General features: G+C 35.0%; 1 protein-coding gene across 1 annotated transcript; it reads right to left on the bottom strand.

Moving 5' to 3' along the window:
* Nucleotides 1-3,174: 3,174 nt before the first annotated feature.
* Nucleotides 3,175-25,885, bottom strand: LOC144448972 (branched-chain alpha-ketoacid dehydrogenase kinase-like). Its single transcript, XM_078139360.1, has 10 exons — nt 25,494-25,885; nt 21,964-22,032; nt 13,930-14,088; nt 13,243-13,362; nt 12,548-12,646; nt 9,315-9,388; nt 8,103-8,231; nt 6,745-6,834; nt 5,979-6,143; nt 3,175-5,416 (listed from the first exon to the last, which is right to left on the bottom strand). Exons 1-10 carry the CDS (start codon nt 25,701-25,703, stop codon nt 5,272-5,274), a joined length of 1,260 nt encoding a protein of 419 aa, XP_077995486.1. The 5' UTR covers nt 25,704-25,885; the 3' UTR covers nt 3,175-5,271.
* Between the last annotated feature and the right edge of the window lie 291 nt (nt 25,886-26,176).

The following is a 26,176-nucleotide window of genomic DNA, read 5'->3' as shown; positions in this document are numbered from 1 at the left end:
TGCCTTGGTATTTGGTGGGGACATTCATTACTTTTGATATCTAGTTGGGAAATTGTTCAAAGCAAAATGATCACATCTCAGGTGTGTGATTTGGGTTAAAAAATGTCATTTTTGGTAAAAAAAAATTAAACTAAAAAAACTACAGGCCAGATTGGTCTGAAATTTGGTGGCAACGTTCTTAGGGGTGTTTAGATTAAGATTTGTTCATGATATGATTCCATCAGTAATATTCAAATTAGGGCTAAAAATGTGTCTTTTTGGTCAAAAATCTTTAATTCCTAAACTACTGAGCACATTGGGCTGAAACTTAATGGACATGCATTTGGGGGTGTATAGATGAAGAGATATTAAGCATATAATGATCTCATCAGCGATATATGCAAATTAGGTGTAAAAATGTGAATGTGGTCAAAATTGTATCTCAAAAAGTACTTGGTCAATGAGACTGAAATTTGGTGAGATGTTTCTGTGATGTGAGTGTTATTTTGCAGATTTTGTTCAAAATATTTTGACACAACTGGCCCTAGCAACCATGACCACACCCTTAGCAACAACCAAATGGCAGTATATTTTGCTAAAATAATATCGTGCACAAGTGAGTAAACATTCAAAAAATGTATTTAAATATCCCTAGCAACCATAACCACGCCCATAGCAACAGCCAAACAAAGGTGTATTTCACAAAGATAACGGATTCTTCGTCAAGTGAACATTCAAAAAGTGTATGCAAATACGCCTAACGACAAGACCATGTCCATAGCAACAGCCAAATGATCGCATATATTGCAAAGATAACAACAGGGCTGGATAGGCAAATGAACACCTATACCTAGCATGGATCAGCATGTGGGTAAATGTTTTTAAAAACTGCAGTTGTGCTACAATGCCATTGGTGCTATTTTTTATAAACACACTGATTTATTGAAGTTTGTTTAATTCTTCAAATTTTTTTATTTACCTATCTGTGGTGAACAGTGCGAATAAGAAATACAGAAATCGTTAAGTGACAGACCCGTTACTATTGTCATGTGCAAAGTTTTTATCATCACCTGATAGTTGAATCACCACGGCCTTCTTTGTGACAACTGTACTTTTATTTTTCAATGTCGCAGCAGAAAAATATGCTCTGATTTGCGAGAATGGACATTTGTCTCTAGACAATAGGTGGAATATTGGCCTAGCAGCCTTGGTTTAAAGTCAACTCTGAAAATAGTGTGTGACACAGTGGGCTGGTTTCAATAATAATATTATCTACCTTATAAGTTTTTCATGTGCCTTCTGTTTGTCTTGTGTCTTGAATTTATTTAAAGTCATATTTGGTGTTTATTCCATTGTATTTGTTGATATCATGTTGTGTCACAGTCATGTTATCATATGTTGGTGTAGTGGCAAGTACATCTATAGACTTCAACTGCCTCTGCTGTGCATACTACTACAATATGCTTTTGGTGTGCATGTCTGACAACTGTACACAATGCTTTGTGCACCTTTAGCAAGAATTAATGTAGGTTTGCTGCAAATTCAATTTTTTTTTCATGTGTGCAACTGTTCAGAGAGGTTGGAACATACTATAAATATATTTGTGCATCTCTTTTGTTCACCTGCTTACACCTCTCACAAAGGCCAATGAGGGTGGAACAACAGGACTTTTAATGTACAGTCTTATAGTTATACTGCCCCCAAGCATTCATTGTTGACAAGCAGTAACTGAATTTTGGCAATAGATAGTGCAATAGTGAAAATATTCTAACTTTTATTTTCATCGGGGGATTTAGCTTTTATAGAGTGTACTGTACAGCATCATCCTCAGCATGCAACTTTTGGCAGATCTAGAAACATATCCTCTTATTTTCATTTGCACTGCTTATGATTATTACAATTGGTGAGTATTATTTCACTCGGCTTTCTGATTGCAGTCTGTAAGATTTGTTTTGTTGATGTGTCCATCTTTTGTTTGAGACCCTATATTTATGAATCTGAAAATCTTTAAAACGATGCCCTCTATGGTCATATGAGAAAGGTGATGATGTCATGTCACACTTTAGACCCCCTAACATTGTCAAATTTGACACATGGTAGACATAAGATGTATGCCGCTGCCATTGATCCTAGTTAGTCGATCATTTGCATGAACATTCACTCAATTTTTTAGCCATTTGGATTTTCTTTCTAACACTGGGTCAGACTGTTTTCGATAGAATTGATTTTCATTGATTTTTTTTTCATAAAAGGGTTTGAAATAAATGAAAGATTTAAATGATACCAAAAAAAATAAATGACATCATTTGTCCATATAGCAGGGAAATCACAGAGTAGTACTTTTATTTATAATGTTTTGCTTTCAAAAAATAATTGTTTTTTCGTCATCAGATTATCGGAGGGGAGGGTATTTCACATCAGTTTTGTTGTTCAGATTTTGTATGAAATCCTATGTATATAGTCAAATTATGAAATTTTTTCTGTTCATGTTTTGCAGAATTGTAATAATCCTTTCACTGTTTTCATGATTGCTAATAATTTTTTCCTGCAAGTCAATCAGATCTCTGTTGCATGGTGTCAATAAAATATTGGGTTTGGTTTTGCAATATGTAGTCCTCAGTTCTGTGACGTTTGATCTACCCGTTTGTCATGCTGAAGAGCGCCCTCTATAAACAAGTTGATAAATTGCCTTTGTTTATAGAGTGCGTTGTCAAAGCTATCAAAGATGTGGTCTTTTTATTTAGGTTTCTCCAAAATTATGGATGCAAGCTTTTAAAAGGTTCCATCTGATTTGCAGAAAACAACTATACTTTGATAGTCATTAATGAATTGAGCAAAATATTTTTTTTTTAAATGAAAAATATATCGTCAGCGAGACAGAGAGGGACTCTTATGGTTCATGGCACCATGAATCATATCGAATACTGTGGGAATGGGTAAACTTGAAACTGATGTTTTAACCTCTCCAGCACGGACCACAATCATGCCATGCCATGATGTTAATTGACTTTGACATTTCCAAAAACACTACACTTTTGTTGTCTATTCAGAAAAGAAATTAATGATACACCCATTTATCAAGCCCTCAACACAAATACACATCTCACGAAATTACACATCCATATAGCAAGACAATCAAACAATGCAAACACAAAATTAGAATACATTTGATGAATGTCAAACCAAATAGACACATTTTTATTTCATAGACAAGTTTCCCTCAGTCAGCAGAGATGATCACATGACTTACAACAAATACTTGTGATCCACTGGAAGACCGAGAGATAAAAAAAAGACATCTACATTTTTGAGGAAAGAAAATAGATGGATAAATTAAACATGTGGTCAACAACGTGTATGTAAAATAATGAAAACACTGCTGCAAATAAAAACCGGCACAATCCAAGCAGAAATTTGAAAAAGACTTCACAGAAGTTGTGATTGCAAAATGCTTTGTACTTCATATAGTTGGGTGAATCCAACCAGATTTCAAACACCAAAAAACCCTCTGGTTTCCCACTTCAAAGTCATACTTTAAAACGGGAGTATACTGCCCTCCCAAGGTAGTCAGTTCTGATGTCATAACTAAAAGTATAAACTAAGACCATTGGAGATCTGATACGAGTACAGTATTAATTTTAGATCTGATACGAGTACTACTAATTTGAAACACCTAAATCAAAAGAAGATTTCCAATTTTACCAATGGTTATTACAATGCAGGGTAACAAGGAAAGTTTCTTGTCTCCCCCAAAATTCAACAATTTTATTTCAGAAATCGAGGTCACAAAGTGGTTCCTACCACTCTCCTAACAACTACCAAATATCACTTACACGTTACTAGAACACACTTGAAGGTTAGACCTGTGACCTCTACTTGTACTTTTCATGCTATCTTCCATCACTGTGAGTTATATACACATAAATGTTTCACACTGAAGAGATTATACTGTTGAAGGATGTTTCCCTCCAAGCGTTCTTTAAATATACTGTGTCTGCCAATCGACTACAGATGTACATCTAAAAGTTACTACACAAAACTGTACTGGGCTGATTTTCTAACTTTAATACAATTGAGTAATTATGCATCTATATTGAGCCAACATGACCTTTCACCCAGACACAGGTACAGATCACATGACCTGACTACGAGCTGAGACTACAGACTACCATGGCACAAAACACAGTTTCACTTAAGACATCAAAAAATTACTTCATATGAATTCTTTGACGACTTCTTCCCCGTTCCAGTTTTAAGAGCAAGAAAAAGTTGAAACACTTCTCCATTCCACAAAACAGTCGAGACTACCACACAAAATACTCCTGAATCCAACTCCGAGAACATACAACTCAACCGACGCTGAAATAAAAACGTCATTATTTTCAGCACTCTGTCTACGAAAGTGCCATTCTATTCAACTATTACCGAGTATTACTAAGTTGGCGTTCAAGGAAAATCTTGCACCAGGATGATGTGCGCTAAGTCTACAAAATATACAAAGTTTTCAAAGAGATGAACTTGAGTTCGTAAAATTGGTGTGATTCTTGTAGTACAGTAGTTTGTGTACATATGTGTGGTTGTGTACATGCTAACACGTGTTGTGTAATAATACTCTCTAGAAAAGTCAATGTATATACTAAAATAATAAGATAAATTTTTTGAAATGTCAGGATATATAATATATATTTGAAACATGACTTGGTTAACATACTTGATTTTACATCTTTCTGATCAAACTTAAATGGCTAGTTAGATTCCAAGCAATCAGTCAACTTATCACATAAAATATCTATCACTATATCGAATGACTAATTTTTTTGTACATGTTTTTTTTTTTGCATCTTTTTCCCAAAATGCAAGTCATCTAGCCTTTAAATGCAGAGAGAGGTTGTGTCATAAGAAACTTGGTAGTATTATTTCGTCTGTCTTTTTCCAAGCATATGACAGCTCACACTGTTCATCAAGTACTCACAACCTGTGATCCTCTCTGAAACTCAGAACCTGTAATTCGAAAATAATTCCCCTCTACCCTGTAATGCCCTATCATCAATAAAGTCTCATTTTACAGGCATCTCTTTTGTATGAACACTGCGGTATGTTCTGTGCGCTTTTTAAAATTCTGAATAATTAAAACGTTGATTTTGAGTGATATTACTGACATTGACAAAACAACAGTTTTTTGTTTTTTTTGCCATATGCCATACATGAGCACAGTATACAAATTGTATTGAAACCACTGCCACACTTCATCTCTCTATGTCTTAGCAGTTTATTCGTTCAAGAGATGAACATCTAAATGCGGAAACTTTCCACTTTGCCGTCAATGTGTCTAAGGCGTAGATAGACGTCTGTTCCAATGCCCTGCATACTCTGGAGAGTCAGTGTCCCACCAAGGTACTCGGCGTAGGCACGGGAAGTTGGTAGACCAAAACCAAATCTTTGAAGTCAGAGGAAATAATATTTGGTTATTACTCTACAAATTTGCAATCATTTTAACATAATTAGAAGACGTTGAGGGCAGTATATCTCTACACCCTAAAGGGATTAATCTGTTTGAGATGGCAGCGTTTCAAAAATTTACGAAAATATTCACGATTAATTTCAAGACATTGAGGGCAGCATATCTCTAAAAGGCTGCCATCTATTTGGGACAGTGGCATTTCACATATCAGCATATCATTTGTGGGTTGAATAGAAGAGGTTGAGGGCAGTATACTCTACCAGGCTGTCAACTATTTGGGACACTGGCATTTCTATAATATTCACATCAAGGCAAATATTCAAGGATTGATAAGAAGACATAGAGGGCAGTATACATTTAAAGAGCCATCAATTGCTTCAATGGGACTGACATTTCTAAAATTTGCATCAAATATACATGGAAACATTAGAAGACATTGAGGGCAGTATTCCATAGCTGTAATTGATTTAGAATGCTGACAATTCTTAGTCATAAATATGGCTGATATTACACGTCAATATGTAGAAGACAAACTTACCCATGCATTGGTCCACCACCAGGTCCCTGCTGGTCAGCGTTCATGATTTCACCAAACAGTCCACGAGTGACACGTTCATCTGTACAACTGCCAGATGTGGTGAAGTGGTACTGGAACACCTTGCCAACATTTTGGTGTGGTATACCGCCACCACGATCTGAAATCCTACAGAAGTCATACAACAATAAAATTAGCAAACGAGAACAACCATTCCATGCACAAGCCTCAAAACTGGGTTCTCCCCAATCTTGCAGTTGTGCTGGTCAGTCATGAATATTCATTCAATGCAAGATTACATCACCAGTATTGCAGCAATGCAAACCACACACTCACTATAATCAAATCATCTAGATGTTTTCCCCTAGACTCTATCATTCCATATTCATTCAGTCAGAGAATAAAGACCACCATTTCACGGAGAGTGAATTTAGAAGAATCCACATTCTAGAAGGACTTTTAGTGGGGAGCCTTCAAAATGGTCAAACAGCTGGAGAACACAGGCAAATTTCACTTTACTGAACAGCTCAGCAAAATACCATGTCATTGTACTATACACAATCAAGTACACAATCATACTGATACATCACTGTTTTTTATCATTTTATCTTGCCAGCCCTCATTTCACAGGGTTATCAACGAACCACATCTGACAATAACAAGTCGGATTCCTTTGCAGGGTATCAATACACAACATATCTGCCACACAACAGCATTTATTCAAACACCATTTCATTATACTCATTTTTAAGTCTTGGTATACACTCACCGGATAACGAAATCAGTATCATTATTTGCGATAGTGATACTAACATCTGGAGCACTGGTTGGATTATCTAGATTACTCTCGGCTGTAGCCCTGAAATTATACCAAATTATAATATACATGAGATTTGCATCAGCTCAACAGTGTCATGGTTTTAGGTTAATTGACATGTAGCCAGTGTAACAATTGAATATATTTAACCCAATACACAAGTCACACACAAATACTTTAAAGGCCTGCTCTACATATAAATAGTGGTTGGATTAAGATGACACTCATTATACTAGATGACTTTGACTTTGTAATACGTTTAGAGAGCTCATACAGCACCGATGAAACTACCGTTATAGACAGTATTACAGATTTTTTATCTCCTAATGTTGGACTACGGTATTATGAATATACAGGAAAGAAATCTGTCAGTGTTTTTGGAAAATACATTGTAGTTGTGTTTTGGGGACTGTATTTGTGAAAATGATATACACAGTTACATGTTGGAAGTGTCAAGACACTGACCCGGGATTGAACATTAGTCCTTTAACCAAATTAGTCCTGCTGTTTGTATGACTTATGTATTTTTTAGCAAAATTACTTTGTGTGGTGTGTGTGCAATGTGTATTCAAACTAGATGCTTTAACTTTTACCTTACTGTAGAAATTATCTAAAAACATGACTAAAATTTAGAACTGAATTCAACACATTTCAGCACTTGTTTGCCTTCCAAATAAAGTATTGAAAACAGCATATGCAGGGGATTAGGTAGTTTGCGATGAAATTATGATTAATATTTCACTGACTGACAAGCATTTTATTTGTATTTTTTCAAGTCACTGTGCCAAAGTTTAGACAAATGATAAAGGGTATAAAATTAGACAATAACACAACTCACTGTGCAAATGTGTGTACCAAGTCAATGTGTGTATATGCATATATAAGTGTCTGTGTGTATTAGTGTAACTACATACTTCTATGTATGCCTTCTTACTACCAAACCAGGAACACTTTAGGGTTTCAAATTCAATTAAGCGATATGGTGTTTTTTATATCTCACGCAGCATTTTTGTTACAAATTACACAAACAAATACAGGTACTGATAGCCTGCATGTACATGAAATGTTACATTTTATATCACTGTGAACACAAATAAATACTTTGTGTTTGAATCTTCCTTTTTGATCAGACAGTGATGTTGATTTGTGTTCACAATGAGATAAAATATATCATTTTATATACTTGCATGATATCAGTGTCTGTATTTTGTTTTATGTCATTTGTAACAAAAACGTTTTATGCGAGACATAAAAGACATTTTGCTGTTTAACTGAAACACTAAAGTCACTCTAATTTGGTAGTATCGTACCTCATGGCATTCTTGATGATCTCTGGCAGTATATAGTCCAGAGGGCTCTGAATGTAGGGGAATGTAGCATTGACATGACCCTTCAGTTTAACATTAGGAGCATAGCCGTACTTATGATCACACAGTCTCCTGCAATATAAAAACACATCACAGCACGGTTTATAATCCAATAAAACTCATCCAGACAATATCTCTCTTAATTTACAACTAATTGTCACGATATAAATAATACCATAATTACACAAGCTGAGTTCCTTAGCCTTACTTCAGTGAGTTGAAGTCAGTAATGGTAAATTTTTCTGTAATCTGTCTTCATTTGATATACTGTAAACCAAGCTATTTTCACAACTAGAAAATTTTGTGATTTTACACTCTTCCGCTGTAGTTCTCAAAGACTAATTTTTACTAATTATGCGACTGGTATATTGTGTTCATGTACAAAAAGGTATTCTAGTCACAGCTTATTTTCTACATTTTAATTTTCCAGGGAAATAGCAAAAATAAGTCTTACATGAAAATGTCCAGGTTTACAATACCTGCTCCCAAACTAAGTCCTGTGATTGATACAACCACACACAAACTGCGTATTAAGACAGCAAGATGTCAATTTCTTGCTACATTTTGTCTACATGAAATAAACCATTTAAATGTACTGCAACTACATGTAGATACAGATATACAGGTGCCAATGTTTGTCTGTGTGGTGACACATTAGTTCATTTTTAAATTGGCCACTGCAATAATGCTTATAAATGACTTTATCATAATGATGCCGTGCTGATTCAAATTATTAGCTTATTTACCCGTTCGTCTTACACCAGCATTTCAAGCTCTCATTATGTGACATATGGTATTATAGATTATCAACTAATTAGTGTAAATTGATACATTATACTCTTATCATGAATACGTGTCTACTTTAGTATACCTATATTTAGAAACATTAAACATCGATACTCTACCAGCCCACATAATTCAGTACTAAGAACATACTCAATTTGTGAATAGGGTATGGATATTAATCCGAATATGAGTATCTACAGTAATTGGGTACAGAAAGAAACGGGTGCCATTTCAAATAAAATTTTCATCCAAGTGAAATTTTCACACTGCTTTTACAAACTAATCCACGCAATGACAAAAGCACACTCTTGACAAAAAGCTGAGAGGGCGCTATTCTTATTCCATGTATAGATATGAAAGTGAACTTACTTTCCAAAGTCAACCCAGTTGTCGATCACTTTCCTCAGCTGCATCTGAGTGTTGATAATCCCAACATGATACGGCTGTAGAGAGGTTCATATAACATACATGTACAAAGTTGAACACAGATAAACCTAACAGTAATCAAGTCATCATTCAAACTGACATGGGAAATTTAACTTCAGTTTTGTACTAAATATTAACCACTGTTAAAATCTTGACAGTCAACTATACAATACCCATTTCACTATAATAATAACATGTCCTTATTTCGTACACTCTAACTTTTGTTGGAAGATATATATATTTTGACATGTTTGTAACTTTGAACTTTGAGTTACCCATATGCTAATATTCACAATACTCTGCATGACTCTATTATGTACATGCAAAAATGACAAAAAACTGCCATACGATACCTATGCAGTTTTCATAGGTCAACTTACCATTTACATTGCAACCTTTTTATAATGAACTCTGTTAGAGTGAAACTTCTGTTTTAACAAATACACACTAAAGTTATATTTTAAACTGCAGAGTTCTCTCTGAACAAGATAACCAGGAAACACAGCCCTGTATGTAATTTCAATGTTCTTCCCCCAAAACAAGATTCTTGTAAAACCACTGGTCTCTTTGCGGCACCATCCAAAACGAACCACAAAGAGATTATTATTTTTCATCATGGCAGTGAGAAAACTAGGCTCTGGATTTACAAGAATGGGTATTAGGGCAAAGTACAGTACTGAAACTTCTGTAATTTCTACTTTATTTTCATGAATTCATGGCATACAATCAAACAATGTGATGTACATATTGAATCAATGGAGTCACCACACACAGAAAGGAGAAGTCATTTTTGCATATGAATGTCATGAGTTTCATTTTCAGGAACTGACACGCTCCCTTTCCTGGCAGCAGCCTCCATCCAAACCTGTTCTATTTCACCCCAACAAATTCATTACTGAAAGGTTGCAACGTACTAAAACGTCAAACTTGTAGCATGTTTTAGCTAGCACCATTATATATAATCATTTTTAAAATCCGTTCCACATCCTGGACCACCATCACCTTTGATAAGGCTGAAGATTTCAGAGTTTGTCACACAAGAGTTTGTCACATTTTCTTCCAGAAATTGTACCAAATTTTGCAAGATATTTCAAGATATACCAAAATCGTGCCAAAGTACTTTTTGGTACATAATTTAGTTATATGAATACATCCATTCCTACAATACATGACTTTTAAAATATGATAGATAATTCTGAATTCTCTGCTCTTCTGGGAATTTAAAAAAAAAATTCAAATCGAAGTTACTAAATGGAAATGATCTCATTCAGCAAGCTTAGTTTCAAGTCATGGACAATTTTAGGTCCTGAATATCTTTCACGCCTCTTTTCTAATGTATTTTTATTTCTATTAAATTCAAGACTGCCATATCAGATTTCTGTAATTGTCATGCACATCTATTTTTTTTTTTTACATTTTCTTCACGAGAATTATACTTTTAACAGCCCTAGAAGAACATGTGACATATCTCATCATTTGAAAACAAATTCTTCAGCTATATGCTGATTATGTGTTTAAAGGGAAATACCACTGCAGGAAATAGATACGTTTTCATAAATTGTGTGTTTTGGAAAGTCTTTTCATGATTTTACATCACCTACAACTTCTTGTGATTTCAGAAAAATATGAAGTTGATCTTGTGCCTTTATACGGTATCTTTGCTATGGGCTGTTGCATCAAGAGAGTCAGCAGAAATAATGTATTCAAGTTACACAATGAATATTCATGAGTCCTGAATACCTATACCCTTCAGTGTAAAACATATCTCATGAATATTCATTGTGCAACTTGAATATATTATTTCTGCTGACTCCCATGATGCATTGTCCCACAGCAACAATACACTTTAAAGGCAAAAGATCAAATTGATATTTCCATGAAATCACAAGTAATTGTAGGTGATGTCAAATCATGAAATGACTCTCCAGAACCCAGAGTTTATGAAAATGTCTCTATTTCATGGCATGGAGTGCATTCGCCTTTATGTTCATTATAAGTTTTGAACATCGTTTTTAGATTGTGACAAACTCCGAGGCCTTCAGAGTATGTTTTAATGTCACTGTGGGTCTTGGTCAGCTATCTGATCACATCACCAACAGTCCCATTCTCCGTGTAGGATCTTCAGCCGTACACAGGTAACGCCTGTTTCCACTACAAAACTACACTTGCATTACAAAAGCTAGCCAAGACCCAGCAGTCTGTGTAATTGATGTGTACAGCACATAGAGCTTAAAGTCTGCAAGGAACAAAGTTACGTGGTCAAAAATAAGGCAAAAAGAAGCAATGGTGTGTTAATATGTGGGTCTGAACAATGTTATGACTACAATTGTGTATGCACATATGAATGCTGTGAATGCCATGTGTGTGCAAGAGAGAAAGGTTACTGTCCAACAACCAATGTTCTAGTATAATTGCAGTCATGTAACTAGTGCCATCCATAAGGACCTAATTCGTGTGTGATCATCATCACCTCACCTGTTAACCCCTCAAGCCTGTGGAAGCAAGCAGAAATGGGAAAGAGCTGTCAGTTGGCTTTGAACTTCAGTTTTGTGTATTGTATATACCTTACCTGTTTCTGGACTTTTGAGAACATTTGACACAACGCAGTGACCAGAACTCATCATTTTTGGACACTTTGCAAACGTCTCCCCTTAATTACAAACCATAAAAGACACAGAGGGTTGTTTTCTTTCGAATCCATTTTGTCAAAATTATCTGGAAACAAGTAATGGGGGCAGTGAATCTACCAAATTTAGCTGAGTCATAGTGATTACCTCTGCTCACAACATTACAGAAATACAGCTTGTTTAAACTACCCAACAAATAATGCATGCATAAGTAGCAGCCATATTTGATTTCTGATTGGTTGAAAGGGTTGGCATGACAACTTGCATGAACCCAAATGACCAATCAGAAATCACACATCACTGCTGCTGGTTGCAACATTACTTAATCTTTAGTGTAGCGTTTCTTTTTTTACAATTATAATATACTGCGATATTTTAGGTTAGGATGGCGGAAGGGCATAAACCAAATCCCACCTGATCACTGCATTGTCATCAAACATTCTCGGGATCACACAACAAGGGGATAGTGTATATTGAAATAGATAAAAAAAGTCTAAAGACACAACAAGCATGCAAAATGCACTCAATGACAAAGTTACAATGTCCTACCCTATCATGATGTAACGCTAGATGGTGTTCTGCCAGCATTCTGATACCCAACCGTGACGTCAAAGTATTGTCAAGGAATTTCCTGACCAACTGTTCATCCTGGAAGAATTTAATAAAAAAATAAATAATTTTATTTATTATAGTGTTTACAAAATGGCAGCTAGCAAGGTTGTTAGTAAGCTGTTTTTGTTGGTTTGTCTCAGAACTACTATTACAAACAAATCCACAAACTGTAGTATGGTGTTTGATTTGAGATATACATTAGCTTATTTTCTAGTCAATTTATTACATGATTATATTTTAAGCACCATTGTTTTAATCAGATGGGGCACTTCAGATAACACAATCACCTTTGTTTTACAAATATCCCCTCCCCCTCAACTAAATCACACAGAATGTCAAGTTACATGGAAAAATACAGGTGTAGTCTGACTGAAAAAAACCAAAATACTCTCCCCTCATACTACTAAGCAAATTTGAAATATTTCTTGGGCATTGCTTAAAACCGTAAAATAAACAGCCCTTATTGGCCTCTTCTTTTTTCAGGGTAACCTGATGTTTGAGGGTGCCCTAACATGGTGTATCTTACAGAATAGGGCATCGTTATTGCAGCACTTTCTAGCAAACAGACGAGACACACAGCGATAACAATACAATTTGTTTCTCACAAATCTCCATCGTTGTTTTGTTCTTACCTTGATATGTCGTCTACTTTCTTTGAATCCTTCAGCCAGCATTGTGACCACATCTTTGTGATCATCCAATAACTCTCTTACCATTGCACTGTACTTCTGTTCTGTCTCAAAATCTGTGATCTGTCAAGTCAACAATCAAATGTACAACATGTAGAATCAGTAATGGACTGTGCAAGTTTAAGTGTAGACAACGATTTCTTTATTAAGGATGGTGTGTACATCAAGGAAGTCAAGAGTTTTGATTATTCACTTACTTTCAGACAATTTATTTGCCTTTGTTGCAATAATATTGAGACCTATTAAAATAGTACATGCAAACTTATTTGTATTTGTACATACATACATACATACATACATACATACACACACATACACACACACATAGGTACATACGTATGCACGCACACACGCACGCACGTACGTACGTACGTACGTACATACATACACATGTACAGACACATGTACAGACACATACATACATATTAACATACATACATGTATATATACATACATACATACATACACACATACATACATACATACACACACACACACACACACACACACACACACACACACAACCATCCATCCATATATGCATGCACGTATACATACACAATATATTTAACAATCACATATCACTGTTATCAGTACACACTGTCCAAAAGATAACTAATGACTGCTTACAATTGGAAATTCAGACAGCATATGAAAAGCTCTGATGTAGAGTTCATGTACTTGTAGTATAGTGGGATTACAGCCTACAATAAATGGCAGTCCACGAAATGCTGCGATGCGGTGTGCGACACGCACTGGCAACTCCTTGTGAAGGTATTGGGCACTCCTCTGAAAGAAACAATAAATTCATTCATACAATATGCATGATAAAACCTCTCTAAATTTGTTATTACACTTCAAGAACTTTTACATGCCAACAATGCACACCATATTTCAGGTATTGCATGTACAAGTAGTTGGAAGTTATAGTACACAGGAGTGAATACTTTCAATGGTACATATAGCACTTTACAACCATAAAAGTTAAAATACAAATCAATCTCACTGTTTGCTTTAACACGGTTTTATGATGTTTTGTGATCTGGGAGCCTGAGTAGGGTAATAGATCTCACAAATATAGTAATATATGTATACACCACAAACAATAATATGCTGGGGTCACAAGTATATTTGATCTGCCAAGGACTTCTGACAACTTTCAGTTACAGTTTACAGTAAACGATAATAATTTGCCAACAAAGTTGTACAAATGAAACACTTCAAAGTCCCCATGCATTCAAACATATTTATTTTTCATCATGTGATGGGTACACGTATGGAGACTTTCCAACCCATGGTTCAGTTCACTTCATTCCCCTTCTACAACAACCCTAGCACTAGCAGTAAGTACTGCTGACTCACTCATGATGTACAGTTACTACCATAGTTACTACCAAACCTGACCTATTTGCCAAATGAATGATCTGTTGTATAGCCTTCACAAATGACTTGACCTCAACATGCAGATCACAAGGTCAGTTTGTCTCACTGGCACGCCAAGGCAAAGGACATAGAAAGAGTCAATACAAAGCTGTGCTCCATCAGTCAGACTAGACATATACATATTCCATCAAAAGACATACATCATTGTGTTTTCAATGAATAGTAATTGTACCACCAGGTGACCTCGAATGCAAACCTAGCTTTTTTCACTAGGTCTTCCACACTAAGTAAGAAACAAGGAAAGTGCATTCATAGTATGAATCATACCGACAACAACAACTATATAAACTCACATTCTAAGCTATTACAAGACAGTTTCATTAATTTGGAGAATGCAATTTGATAGCAGTAATTTAAGATGTTTGTAACACCACAGACTGAGAGACATAAACAAGCTGTTGCCTTCTTTGAACGGGGAGGGAAGCTGACACACAACAGCAATTACGAAAGAAAAAGAAAAAAAAAAGAATTGACCTGTGAGTTTAGAAAACATGTAACACATGAAGCAAATGCAACAAGCTTGACATATTCAAATGAGACATTTTAGCTGAAAGACCAGGTACTTGTAAACACCATTTACATGCAAAGTTGAGTCCTAAAGTCTTCATTTGTTCATCAATGTAGTTTTCCGCTTCACTAAAACCCAAGGTATCCTCAACAAGCTATCAATGCCCTGTACTTCAGAAACAGAGGTTAGCAATGTACATGTAGGTCAGTATACATCCAATGAAGCCAAAGTGTCCTCCAGTACTTACATATTTTCAACTACAGAAGTAATATTCAGACCCATGGTCTAGTACATAACTTTCTTTTTCTACGAATCATGTTCACGTCGTTTAAATATGACTAAAAACTAATTCTTCTTTGTTGAATTTAAAGGCCAATGTTTAAATCCCATGTTCTCCCATTAGTGCCTTTTATCAGTGGAGCCATATACGGAGTAGATGAAATCATTTTCAAAACAAACTCTTTCTATAACTCTGTCAGACAACTGTCTTTCAAATGCCAAATTATAATTCTCCCCTGACATGGGCCTTTAAAGGAAGCTGTAAATAGCTGAAAGACCTAGAGAGTATAGTTCAAATTAAGACATAAACATCACCTATAAATTTTAACACATCAAGACATTTCATATCCTGACAGCCAGGGATCATTTATTTAGTCGCAGATCATGTGACTAACACTTTTGTTACATGATATTGATTGCGACAAACTCAGACGACAGAATTATCCATCAATGATAGTCATAAAAAGATGGAAAATCAATGTATCACATTTTAATGGGGACATGGTTATTGCACCTATCATATTATTTTTAACTAAATTACAATGTAGTTAGTTCAGCGAATAGGCCCTCAATATGCATTGTAGATACATCAATGTTAGAGAATCACATAAATCGACTTTACAGAACACTGCTTGATATAAACATTCACTGATTCAGCCAAGTGACTTGCTGTGTTCATTATCACACACAGCCATATCTGGTGAGCAGCACTGCACTGTCAAGCCTATAACACATACAGGTTTTTTTTTTATAACATGGCTGTTTGGGTCATTAGCTAAATAATATTTACCAAGAAGATTACAAATTAGTCAGAGTATGTCTGGTCTATTCACACCTATCAACAATACATATATTATGTAAGCAAACACATACTGAAAAGATAACAATAGTCCCTCAATAATAAATCAATGAATTCTACCAATCAGACATGTAAAGTATACTTGAAGTGAAACAAGTGATAGATAGAGATAGATAGAAAGATAGATAGATAGATAGATAGATAGATAGATAGATAGATAGTTAGATAGATAGATAGATAGATAGATAGACATATAGATAGATAGATAGACAGACAGACAGAGACAGATAAAGAGATTGACAGATAGGCAGATAGAGAGATAGATATCTACAGATAGAGATAGAGATAGAGATAAACAGATAGAGACAGAGAGACAGATATACAGATAGATAGACTGATAGACAGACAGACAGACAGACAGACAGACAGACAGACAGACAGACAGACAGACAGACAGACAGACAGACAGACAGACAGACAGACAGACAGACAGTTGCCTTGAATTCAAAGCCTGTTTATCAAATACCTCATTACACATCTACATCAATGTCCCTTGAATCCAAGGATGAAATGTAGGACTTTGAAGGTTACCATAAGGTCAAGGTTGTCAGTCAGGAAAAACAACAACAGACTTCTATCTAATGATGATATTTTGAGACATGAGTGGCCTGATTTCTCTTACATTGTTGTGGTTGGCTCACTGTAACTGTTAGCCCTTCCTACTACGTGTCAGTCTGTGTGTTGACCTGTGAGTCATGTATCATTTATGATGTCACTACGCCTAGTTCATTACCTCTATTGATGGTTTTATTTGAAATAATTCAGCCTGTTTGTCATACATATTTAACAGTGCGTGAATAGACAAGTATAGCTTAGAGCCCTACACCAACACAACATAAACTTGTAAATCCCCCCAAACAGCCTCAAATCTACACAGCTATGGCACCAAACATTGACACTAATAGTCCAAAGGGGAAACAGAGTTGCCTGTATGGGAAACACTTTTAAAGGCCTCTTCAAGTGAAGTTCATGTAAAACTAAAAGATAATGGCTGTGGCATGATTAGGGTTGAAAAAACACGCTAGTCCCCATATACTATCCTACAATACAAGTGTGGATGTAGTTTTCACTTTGGGAGGACACAATTTTTAGTACTGTAACAGTATATCAATGTATTTCTAGGTCTGTTCAAACAGCAGGCAGGTCATAAATTACTTTTAACGTGGGAAACTTTCCATGTACCTAGAAAATATACATATTATGTAGATAAATTTGGTATATAAAATTTTACATCTTTGAAACTGTAGAACAACAATATTTAGGGTCACTGAGCTGACCATAATAAACACTGCCTGCAGTCAACACTGTAAAACTGTGTTGTGGTTTTAATAATACAGAGTCCATGTTATTTACAAGGCACAGGTGCAAGTTATCAATGATATAAACATTCATTTTACATTTAAGTTTGAGAGTAATAATAATATGCCTGATTTTTTGACTGTGAGACAGTTGATACTTGATAGTCTGGGTGTCGATCACCTCCATTCAATGAAAGATAGCACTACACTACACGACACGACACGACACGACACGACACGACACTACACTACACTACACTACACTACACTACACTACACAGTTTAGTAGTTGGAATACACTATCAGTGCATTATTAGTCTGGTTTTTATATGACAAGTTATGATTACTACAATCATCTCCACTCACATATTGGGAAAGTCGTTTATTCTAGCACAGAAATCTGTGCTACCCCATTGGGGGAAGGGTAAACAACGCATGCGAGTAGTAATCCATCACAAAGTGACATGTAGTTGCAATTAGTTAGTTCCTACATTAGACAATTGCTCATTAATTGAACTCCACCTCTCCAGTTTGAAACTAAATCATATGAGCTCACATGATAACATCAATGAATGCAGTTGGGGGGTAGCACAGATTTTTGTGTACCGACTTTCCATATACATGAGTGGAGATGATCGTAGTAATCGTAACACTGTCACATCATATAGGAACTAGACTATCATAGTATCAGCACCATCTTGTATATAAATTTCTATCTGACCAAATGGGTTATTACATTACAGATGGGCTTACTTTATTTTGAGAGACTTCTTCCGTGGATATGTATATATATATTATATGAATTGCATTTGTAGTAAATCAAAAAAGATTGTAATATAGAATCAATGAATAGAATTTCACTAATGTTCTGACATTTCACGCACACTGCACTCCCTTATACACTTTTCATTCACGAAAATTTGTCTCAATCAGCGTTTTGAGTTGTCATGGCAATTTGCATATTTGAAACATCAAGAAAAAAATTGAGTTGTCATCTTTGGAGCTGACCTATTTCATGAGTATTTAATAGGCTGTGAGAACTGGAAGGAAAAAAGTTTGGGAATCAACAGAGTATACACAAGCATCTAGTTTTGTATGTTAAGTGCCTGTTTGCCATCTGTGTGTGGGCACATATTTCAGTATATTTAGACAAAGAAAAATTTTGTCTTGCCAATATTTCCACGAAAGGCTACATCACATACTATTATATATGAAAAGACTGTACAAATAGTTTCAGAATAACTACACATATTTTCAAATAGTTGTTTGAAGATAATCAAACTTTAGATTTTGACATTTATATTTCACCAGTCTAGTAGATTTAGGAACAAACAGAAAATGAATCAACAGAAAAGTGAATTTCACATGAAATGCTAACACATGACATATGTTTTTTTTGTGTCTCACTGTTTGTTTTTTCCTTGTCTGCATGGTTGGGTTTGGGAAATTCGAGAACAGTAAACAAATCATTGAATTGATGGAACCTTTACAAAACATAATTTTTGTGTGGAGTCCTGCTATTGTAAATAGCCTTGGGAACTCAGCATGGATTTCCATACATATCAACCTTCTAGTTCTACACACCACAGTAGTGGCAGAATATCAAATATCATTCCAGTGCTAGTGAAAACATGGCTACCATTCTACCATTCGATATTATTCCCCATTTTTTGTCTTTGTTCAGCTGTGGAAATTACTCACGACCAAAGAGGACCTTGTCACTACAATAATTAAACAAAACAAGTAGTAACACTGACAAACCCCTTAGTTCAATGGGTATTTTCCAGCTGAAGAAAAATACTGGGGAATAATATAATTATACCTCTTCAAGTTTAATATGTGAAACATCACAAAAATAATGGTGATTTGACTCATATTTCGAACATTGCAAAACCAGTAATGTAAACACTGGTAGTTGGACGTAGAATGACCTGGGTATATAATCCATATTTTCTGTTCAAAGATAATAACTTGGCTTGATTATGGTCCACTGAATTATATTTCACCATTAAACATGAAAACTAAATATGACATACTACAGTACACATATAAAGATATTACTATATATTTTGACTATTATTTTTTACATATACAAGTATAAAGTTTGTTTGTTAGGTCAAAAGAGTAATTGTTTTTTCAGTAGTTGCAAGTTGATTACATAATGTTACAGTAACACACAGATCATTTGTATGCAAATTTATTTCTAATTAAAAGTTCATTCAATGCACATTGTTGACTTTGTCACAGACTAATTTACAATACCTACAAAACTTCTACCTGAGATAAATTCCAGATAAATTGAAGTTCATAGCATTTGACAGGATAGCACCAAAAAACCAGAACCATGCTTTCACAAATTTTATAACTTCTTTTCTAGTAAATTTACCTATTTTGCCGTGGTATGTCATTAATTCAACTTTTGTTTCTGTGGTAATTTTCTCTCTTTGTGTGTCCTTTCCCATCTACAGAAATCAATACTATGCTGGGAATGACCCCAATTACTTATCATTCAGTTCACACAGAAGCTACACAGAATGCCAAAACAACCTACAGCCTACAGGCAAGCATAGCACCAGGGAGACCTTTAGCATACAATTAAAAAAATTTACATATAACTGGTCATCATGTAAACACTACAGATTATGGCTTGTTTGGCAGCTTAAAATATTTGCATATAACTGTTCACAGTTATATTTGTTGTGTTACATATACTTACATTGTTTCTATATGATCACCCCATAGTAGTGGGTGTATTTGTTTGATTATGTAAGGTTATTCATTCTTTGGGTGTTGTAGGAGATCACAGGGCAAACACAGCTCTTTGTTAGATACATTAGCTTTTTTTCAGTGAAATTCTTCTGAGATGTTTTTTTTTTTTTGGATCAATTGATGTGATGACACTTTCTAAAGCTGTTTACTTGACCTTAAAAAGGCAATAAAACTTGAGTATAAAATATAATGGAGTGTATGGTGGTTAGTTTATACACAGAGCTGAGAAGAACTGTAGACAAATGTTTGCAATATCCAACACATCAAGTACATGATACCATATATACACCAGTGGTCCACAGCTATCATTCATCAATTGATTAGATATCACGTCATACAAAATACACCAGGCCGCATCGCGAGTCTCAGTATTGAAACCTCATTTCAAAACTACCTAATTTTGATACACACATTTTCAGCTTTGAACGACTTCCATTTCAAACATAGATGCCAATCGAACACTTTACAAACAAAATACACAATGTAAAGTTGTACATGTACATCTCTCCCAGTATCTGCCAGTCTGCTTGATAGGCAACCACAGGGGTATCATTGGAATGGAAACCATGCTTTAATATGCCACAGTCCACTTCATGTCAATGAAGAATCAAACAGCTAGAAAGTCACATGTATATTTCCCATCTGACAATCACACATACTTTCACACAGGCCTAAAAAGTTTTTTGGTTTTTTTATTGCCAAATATGAAACTTGGACTACATAGTGTCCATTGATTTTTCACATACCAATGTTTACCATCTGTGTTGTTCTACATCTAAACCCTAAAGTAGGTTACTATGCAACTTCAGTGTCCTATAAACTGAAGTCACGCCACTCTGTGGCATGCCACTCATTGGGACCTATATAAACGCAAGACCATCTGAGAGAGCAAATCACTCACTCTATCAACCAATCATGATGCAGGTCACTACACATCAAATGCAGAACTGGTGCCAAGAATTAGTACAACCGTTTGATTTATGTTTCTGTTTTTTTTCTCATCCACCTGACATCACAAGGGTTTTTCCTCATCAAATAGTGCAATACCCTGGAGATTGCCATATGCATGTATATTTGCATCAAAAGTTGGTGAACTTTCAAGTCACCGATATCTCCAAATGGCACAGCAAATGTGGTGGTTTTTTTTATTACTTTGTAATATTTATGCACATAATAAACTTATTTTGCATTCCCACGCATAAATCAACTTATTAAAATGTTCAAGCTACTGATATGCAAATACTGCAAATAAGTTTTTGTCATATTTCTTTGAGCTAATAACCACAATACTGTGTGTGTTCAACATCTCCTTTTCTATACATGTTGACTATTTGTACTGAATCCAGCCATGTTCATACATGCACTAACTTGCTTGTATTGAAATTCGTCAACTCGTCAACTTTTCCTATATGTATACCTTGAAGTTGCACCGTGTATCAATTTCATATTTAGCTGAAACTAAATATTTCCTAGTTAATAATAATAGTAGATATACAGTTATTACTTACCAATATATGGTTATCATCGGGAGATTTTCCAGAATAAAGTAAAGTTGTAGGTGAAAGACGGACTAAAGGCTGAAAATCAATGAAAAAAAAAATATATAAATATAAAATATGTTGTTTTTTTTGGCATGATACAGCATTCCTTCAGCAAGGTTTCACAGAAAGGTGCAAACTCTCATATATGGGGAAAATTGTTGGCAAGCGGTTTAACTGGCCGGAAAATGGAGGTTTATTTATTTGCTGAAATAATAGTCATTCTCACTTGTGGTTTTGTCTGTGGTGTGAATGTGAATAATTTTCTGTCCCTCTATCTATTTCTCTCTGTTTTTTTTCATTACATCTGTTCTTAGTGTCACAATTTGCACTGGTACTGTATACACATAATATATATACTGCTATAGATTATGCCAAACACTAGATTTCTTTGCAAAAGCATATAAATAGTTCCCAAATGTCCTTGTGACTATGCAAATAAGCAGGTGGGAGTTAAAACCAAAAGCAGGTGGGAGTTAAAACCAATTGCTATAAAGGTGGCCAGACACCAGCTCACTCAACTGAGATACAGTAGATGAGATAAACTATGTGTTTGTGTTTAATACTTTGAAATCTTATCTCTATCTCTAACTTCTAAAGCATATGCTTTGGAGTACATGTTCCACTCAGGTAGATAAACAAAGAGAGAAAACTCAAATCTTCCCAATCTTGACAATATTAGACCCCTGGTTAGGAAGGGGTGGAGTTACTTGGTACCTAGCTATTCTCTGTGAACTTGGTGCCTTAGAAAACAACTCTCCAGAATCATACTGTGACACACACACGCACCACACATGTGCACACACACACACACACACACACACACACACACACACACACACACACACACACACTTCATACATGCTTACCATATTAAAAGATAATTCAAATACAATCACTATAATCACTTTTTGCATAATCTAATACAGAGTGAAATTTTAATTGATATAGTTAATTTATGCACACTATTTGTTCTAAAGAATAACTCAATATAAATTTGCATATTATCTGTTATTGTCTACACTTTTGAGGCTGCCTGAAATTGGCTGAAATTTGCTTGTCAAACTAACCATTTTTTCATCATCTAATTTCATCTACTAACTGAAAAGACCCATTAGCATACAAATCATTAGAAATTGAAGGCCATTTATACTGCATAGGAGCACTAAATACATCCCAACTCTCCCTGCACATGAGATGCTATTGGACAATGACATCAGGCCACCCTGAATCACCATTTGCATACAATTGAAAGTGCAAAATTAGTACAAAGCAAGACTGATGCATTTGGATAGAAACAAATTACTATGTTATTAACTTCTTTGTTCTGGTATGACCCCCTTTTGGAATTAATTTATTTTAGACAAAGGGATTGGCTGCTGCATGTCATTAACATACAAAAGACTACCTTGACACATAGTGAGTAACACAGTGCATCACTTCCTGTGTCTAATAAGGACAAGTGTTTACATGTAAGAGGTCATTAGCATGGAAGTATACAAGTATCACCTCTATTAGCAGCTGTGGTGAATAGTTTTAAAATTTATACTATAGAAATGGTGAATCAGTATAATTAAAATTTTGAATATTTTAAAAAACATGTACAACTTTTTAAAAATTCAAAATTCACGAAACTGACAATAAGGTTTCAATTATTCAAAAAAGTTTACTTTTTTTAAAAAGAAAATATATGACAAGTGTCCCTTTATCAAATATTCAAGACAGCGTCCTGGATTATTCTCAAATCTCATACATTATTTTGTGAATGACTAGCTGATTCAAGGAAATGACTCATTCCTGGATATTCCTATATAACTATTTAGTATATTCACATCCTGAACAACGGAAAAATGTCATCCATTTGGTTTCTGCATTTTGTCAAGTTATACAGTATGCAGGTGAATCAATTAATAATTACCATGACATTTTAAAAATGCTTCCTAAAAACTCAAGTCCTGATGAGGGTAGAGCTACAGTCTAGTGCAGTCTGTGCCCATTCACTGCACTCCCATAGATTTATGCTATTTCAGCTGACATCTCTTTCTCACTGTGAAAAACACTGCATTGCTTGTATGCAACGCGTGCAACGCTCAGCTTAAAAAAAAACACGCACATTCCAACAGATATTAAACTGAAGATACACAGATAAGGACTCATATCAAACCAATTAATACTGTTGATGTGTTTTTCAATACCAAGTCTAGCAGCACTTGATTGATAAATATGACCCAATGTTTCATAAAAATATCAGTAAAGCCATATCTGACAGAAATTCACAACAGCTGGTAATATGAATACTTGAATTTTTATATCGCTATGACGATGACTCTTGGCATTGACCTATTTTTTTTGTTTTTCTCTGAACACAATGGCGCATTTTTGATGAGGTTGGCCAGTTGCATTATGGGATAATCAGCTGGTAGATTGGGTTCATATAAAATGACAGCTGTCTTCAAATATCAACCCTGGCCTAATAATATATTGACCTCTTCATTTTGAAGAGACCCTCAGAACCTGTACACGTGCATAAAGTCACCTATCCAGTGAAAAACAACAGTGACCTACATACTTTTGGTAATTGAAAATACTACTTCTGTTTCATACACACACTGTATTCTGTAACATCATGTCAGTTAATCTTCACTGAAACAGTCTGAAATAATTATTATTATTTATCAAATTACCTCACTTTCGACTAAAATATATTTTCTTTTCCATCTTTATACTTTCTTCCTATCTATTTTGGTCTTAAAATTGGAATAGTTTTACTAATACTATACAAAGGTTACTGGTAAAAGCTAACATCTACATATTCAAAACAAGGCAATATTCTGCTCTTTTTTTCAATAATTTTAATTATAATTTTACTGATATTTTTGTTTAAGAATCATTAATATTTTTTTGATAAATTGCATCAATTATTGTTAAGACAATAATTCTTCGACGTCTACGAACTGTAGATGGTGGCAGGTTGCATAGTGGTTTCACTGTATTTCAATGGTTACCAGGTCAACGTGTTTTTTTTTTCATGACAGAAGGGAAAATTATCGCAAAAGTGTACACATCCTTGCCCACACAATGACAATGATAATGATGACTCATACGAAAATCGGTCATTCATATGATCCGAGAGACAAATTTCATCTGAATGCCAAATTTACGAATAATATTTTCTCATTGTGAAAAAATCCACTTTTTTGCCAACTGCTATAAAAAAGATGATGAAATCTCTCCAAATAATCCATGATGCAGCAAACCGCAATAGCTTCACCCTTGTTTACGACGGCTGAATGGACTGTACTGATGAGAGTTGCATGACTTTATGGTAGTAAACGTGACGTTTAGAGAAAGTATACGAAAAACATCAAAACACTTGGCCATCGTCCACCCCACCCCTTTTTTCATTGTCAGGGAAATTTTCACAGACCGTCGAAAAGAGAGTGTTATTGACAACATTACTGAGAGTAAGACCACGCGGACGATCAACTTTCAATTCTTACCTTTTCTGAGACTGCGTCTATGGCACTTTGATTATAAAAGGATGTGACTGATCTATTCCTTTCTCTTGCTTCAGCCTGCTCCAAAGTCGTTAGTGTTCGTCTTAAATTAACAGCAGCAGACGCCGTTGGAAGATTTTCAGCTGACAAATTTTGAACTTGAAGTAGCGAACGCGAACACAGGAGGAAACGACTCGACTTTCCCTGCAACATGGTGCTTTTAAAGTGCAATAAATTAACAGTAAACTAAAATAAAACTAAACATTAACTCCTCTTCTTAAAGTTCATATCAGGCTTTCCGTAAAAAGTCTTTGTTTGGGCGTAAAATTCTCGCCCCTCTTCACCCATTCTCTGCTAGCTGTTCGTTTTAGGTATGATTTCGATTCGACTGTGTGTCCAGTTTTAATAAAATGTAAATATATGACCTTTGACTTAACCGTTAATCCAATCACAATGCAGGGGCCCTCTTGCGTTTAATGTTTGTAAAATGTCCATGTATTGGTTGTCACGTGTCGTCTGTTCTTTTGTTTTTTTAGTTGTCTGTTGAGTAAAAAAGCATTTTATCCAGACTTTGAATAGCTTAGATAACTCAATTTAACAAATTGTTTTAATAAAATAATTTAGAGCTTCTAAATAGATTTATTTCTCCATATTTTACTAACGATGACAAATATACATCCCAATGA

The sequence above is a fragment of the Glandiceps talaboti genome, chromosome 18 (genome assembly GCF_964340395.1).
Source record: "Glandiceps talaboti chromosome 18, keGlaTala1.1, whole genome shotgun sequence".
NCBI lineage: Eukaryota > Metazoa > Hemichordata > Enteropneusta > Spengelidae > Glandiceps > Glandiceps talaboti.
The sequence above is the reverse complement of the archived record's forward strand: the minus strand, read 5'-3'. Positions and strand labels throughout refer to the sequence as shown.

Bases quoted from the DNA above. Each gene is read 5' to 3' on its own strand.
- LOC144448972 (XM_078139360.1), bottom strand. From the start codon at position 25,703: ATGTTGCAGGGAAAGTCGAGTCGTTTCCTCCTGTGTTCGCGTTCGCTA. The intron at 22,033-25,493 runs GTAAGAATTGAA...ATTGATTTTCAG, and splicing joins TAGACGCAGTCTCAGAAAAG to CCTTTAGTCCGTCTTTCACC. The intron at 5,417-5,978 runs GTAAGTTTGTCT...CTGACTTCAAAG, and splicing joins GGTGGTGGACCAATGCATGG to ATTTGGTTTTGGTCTACCAA.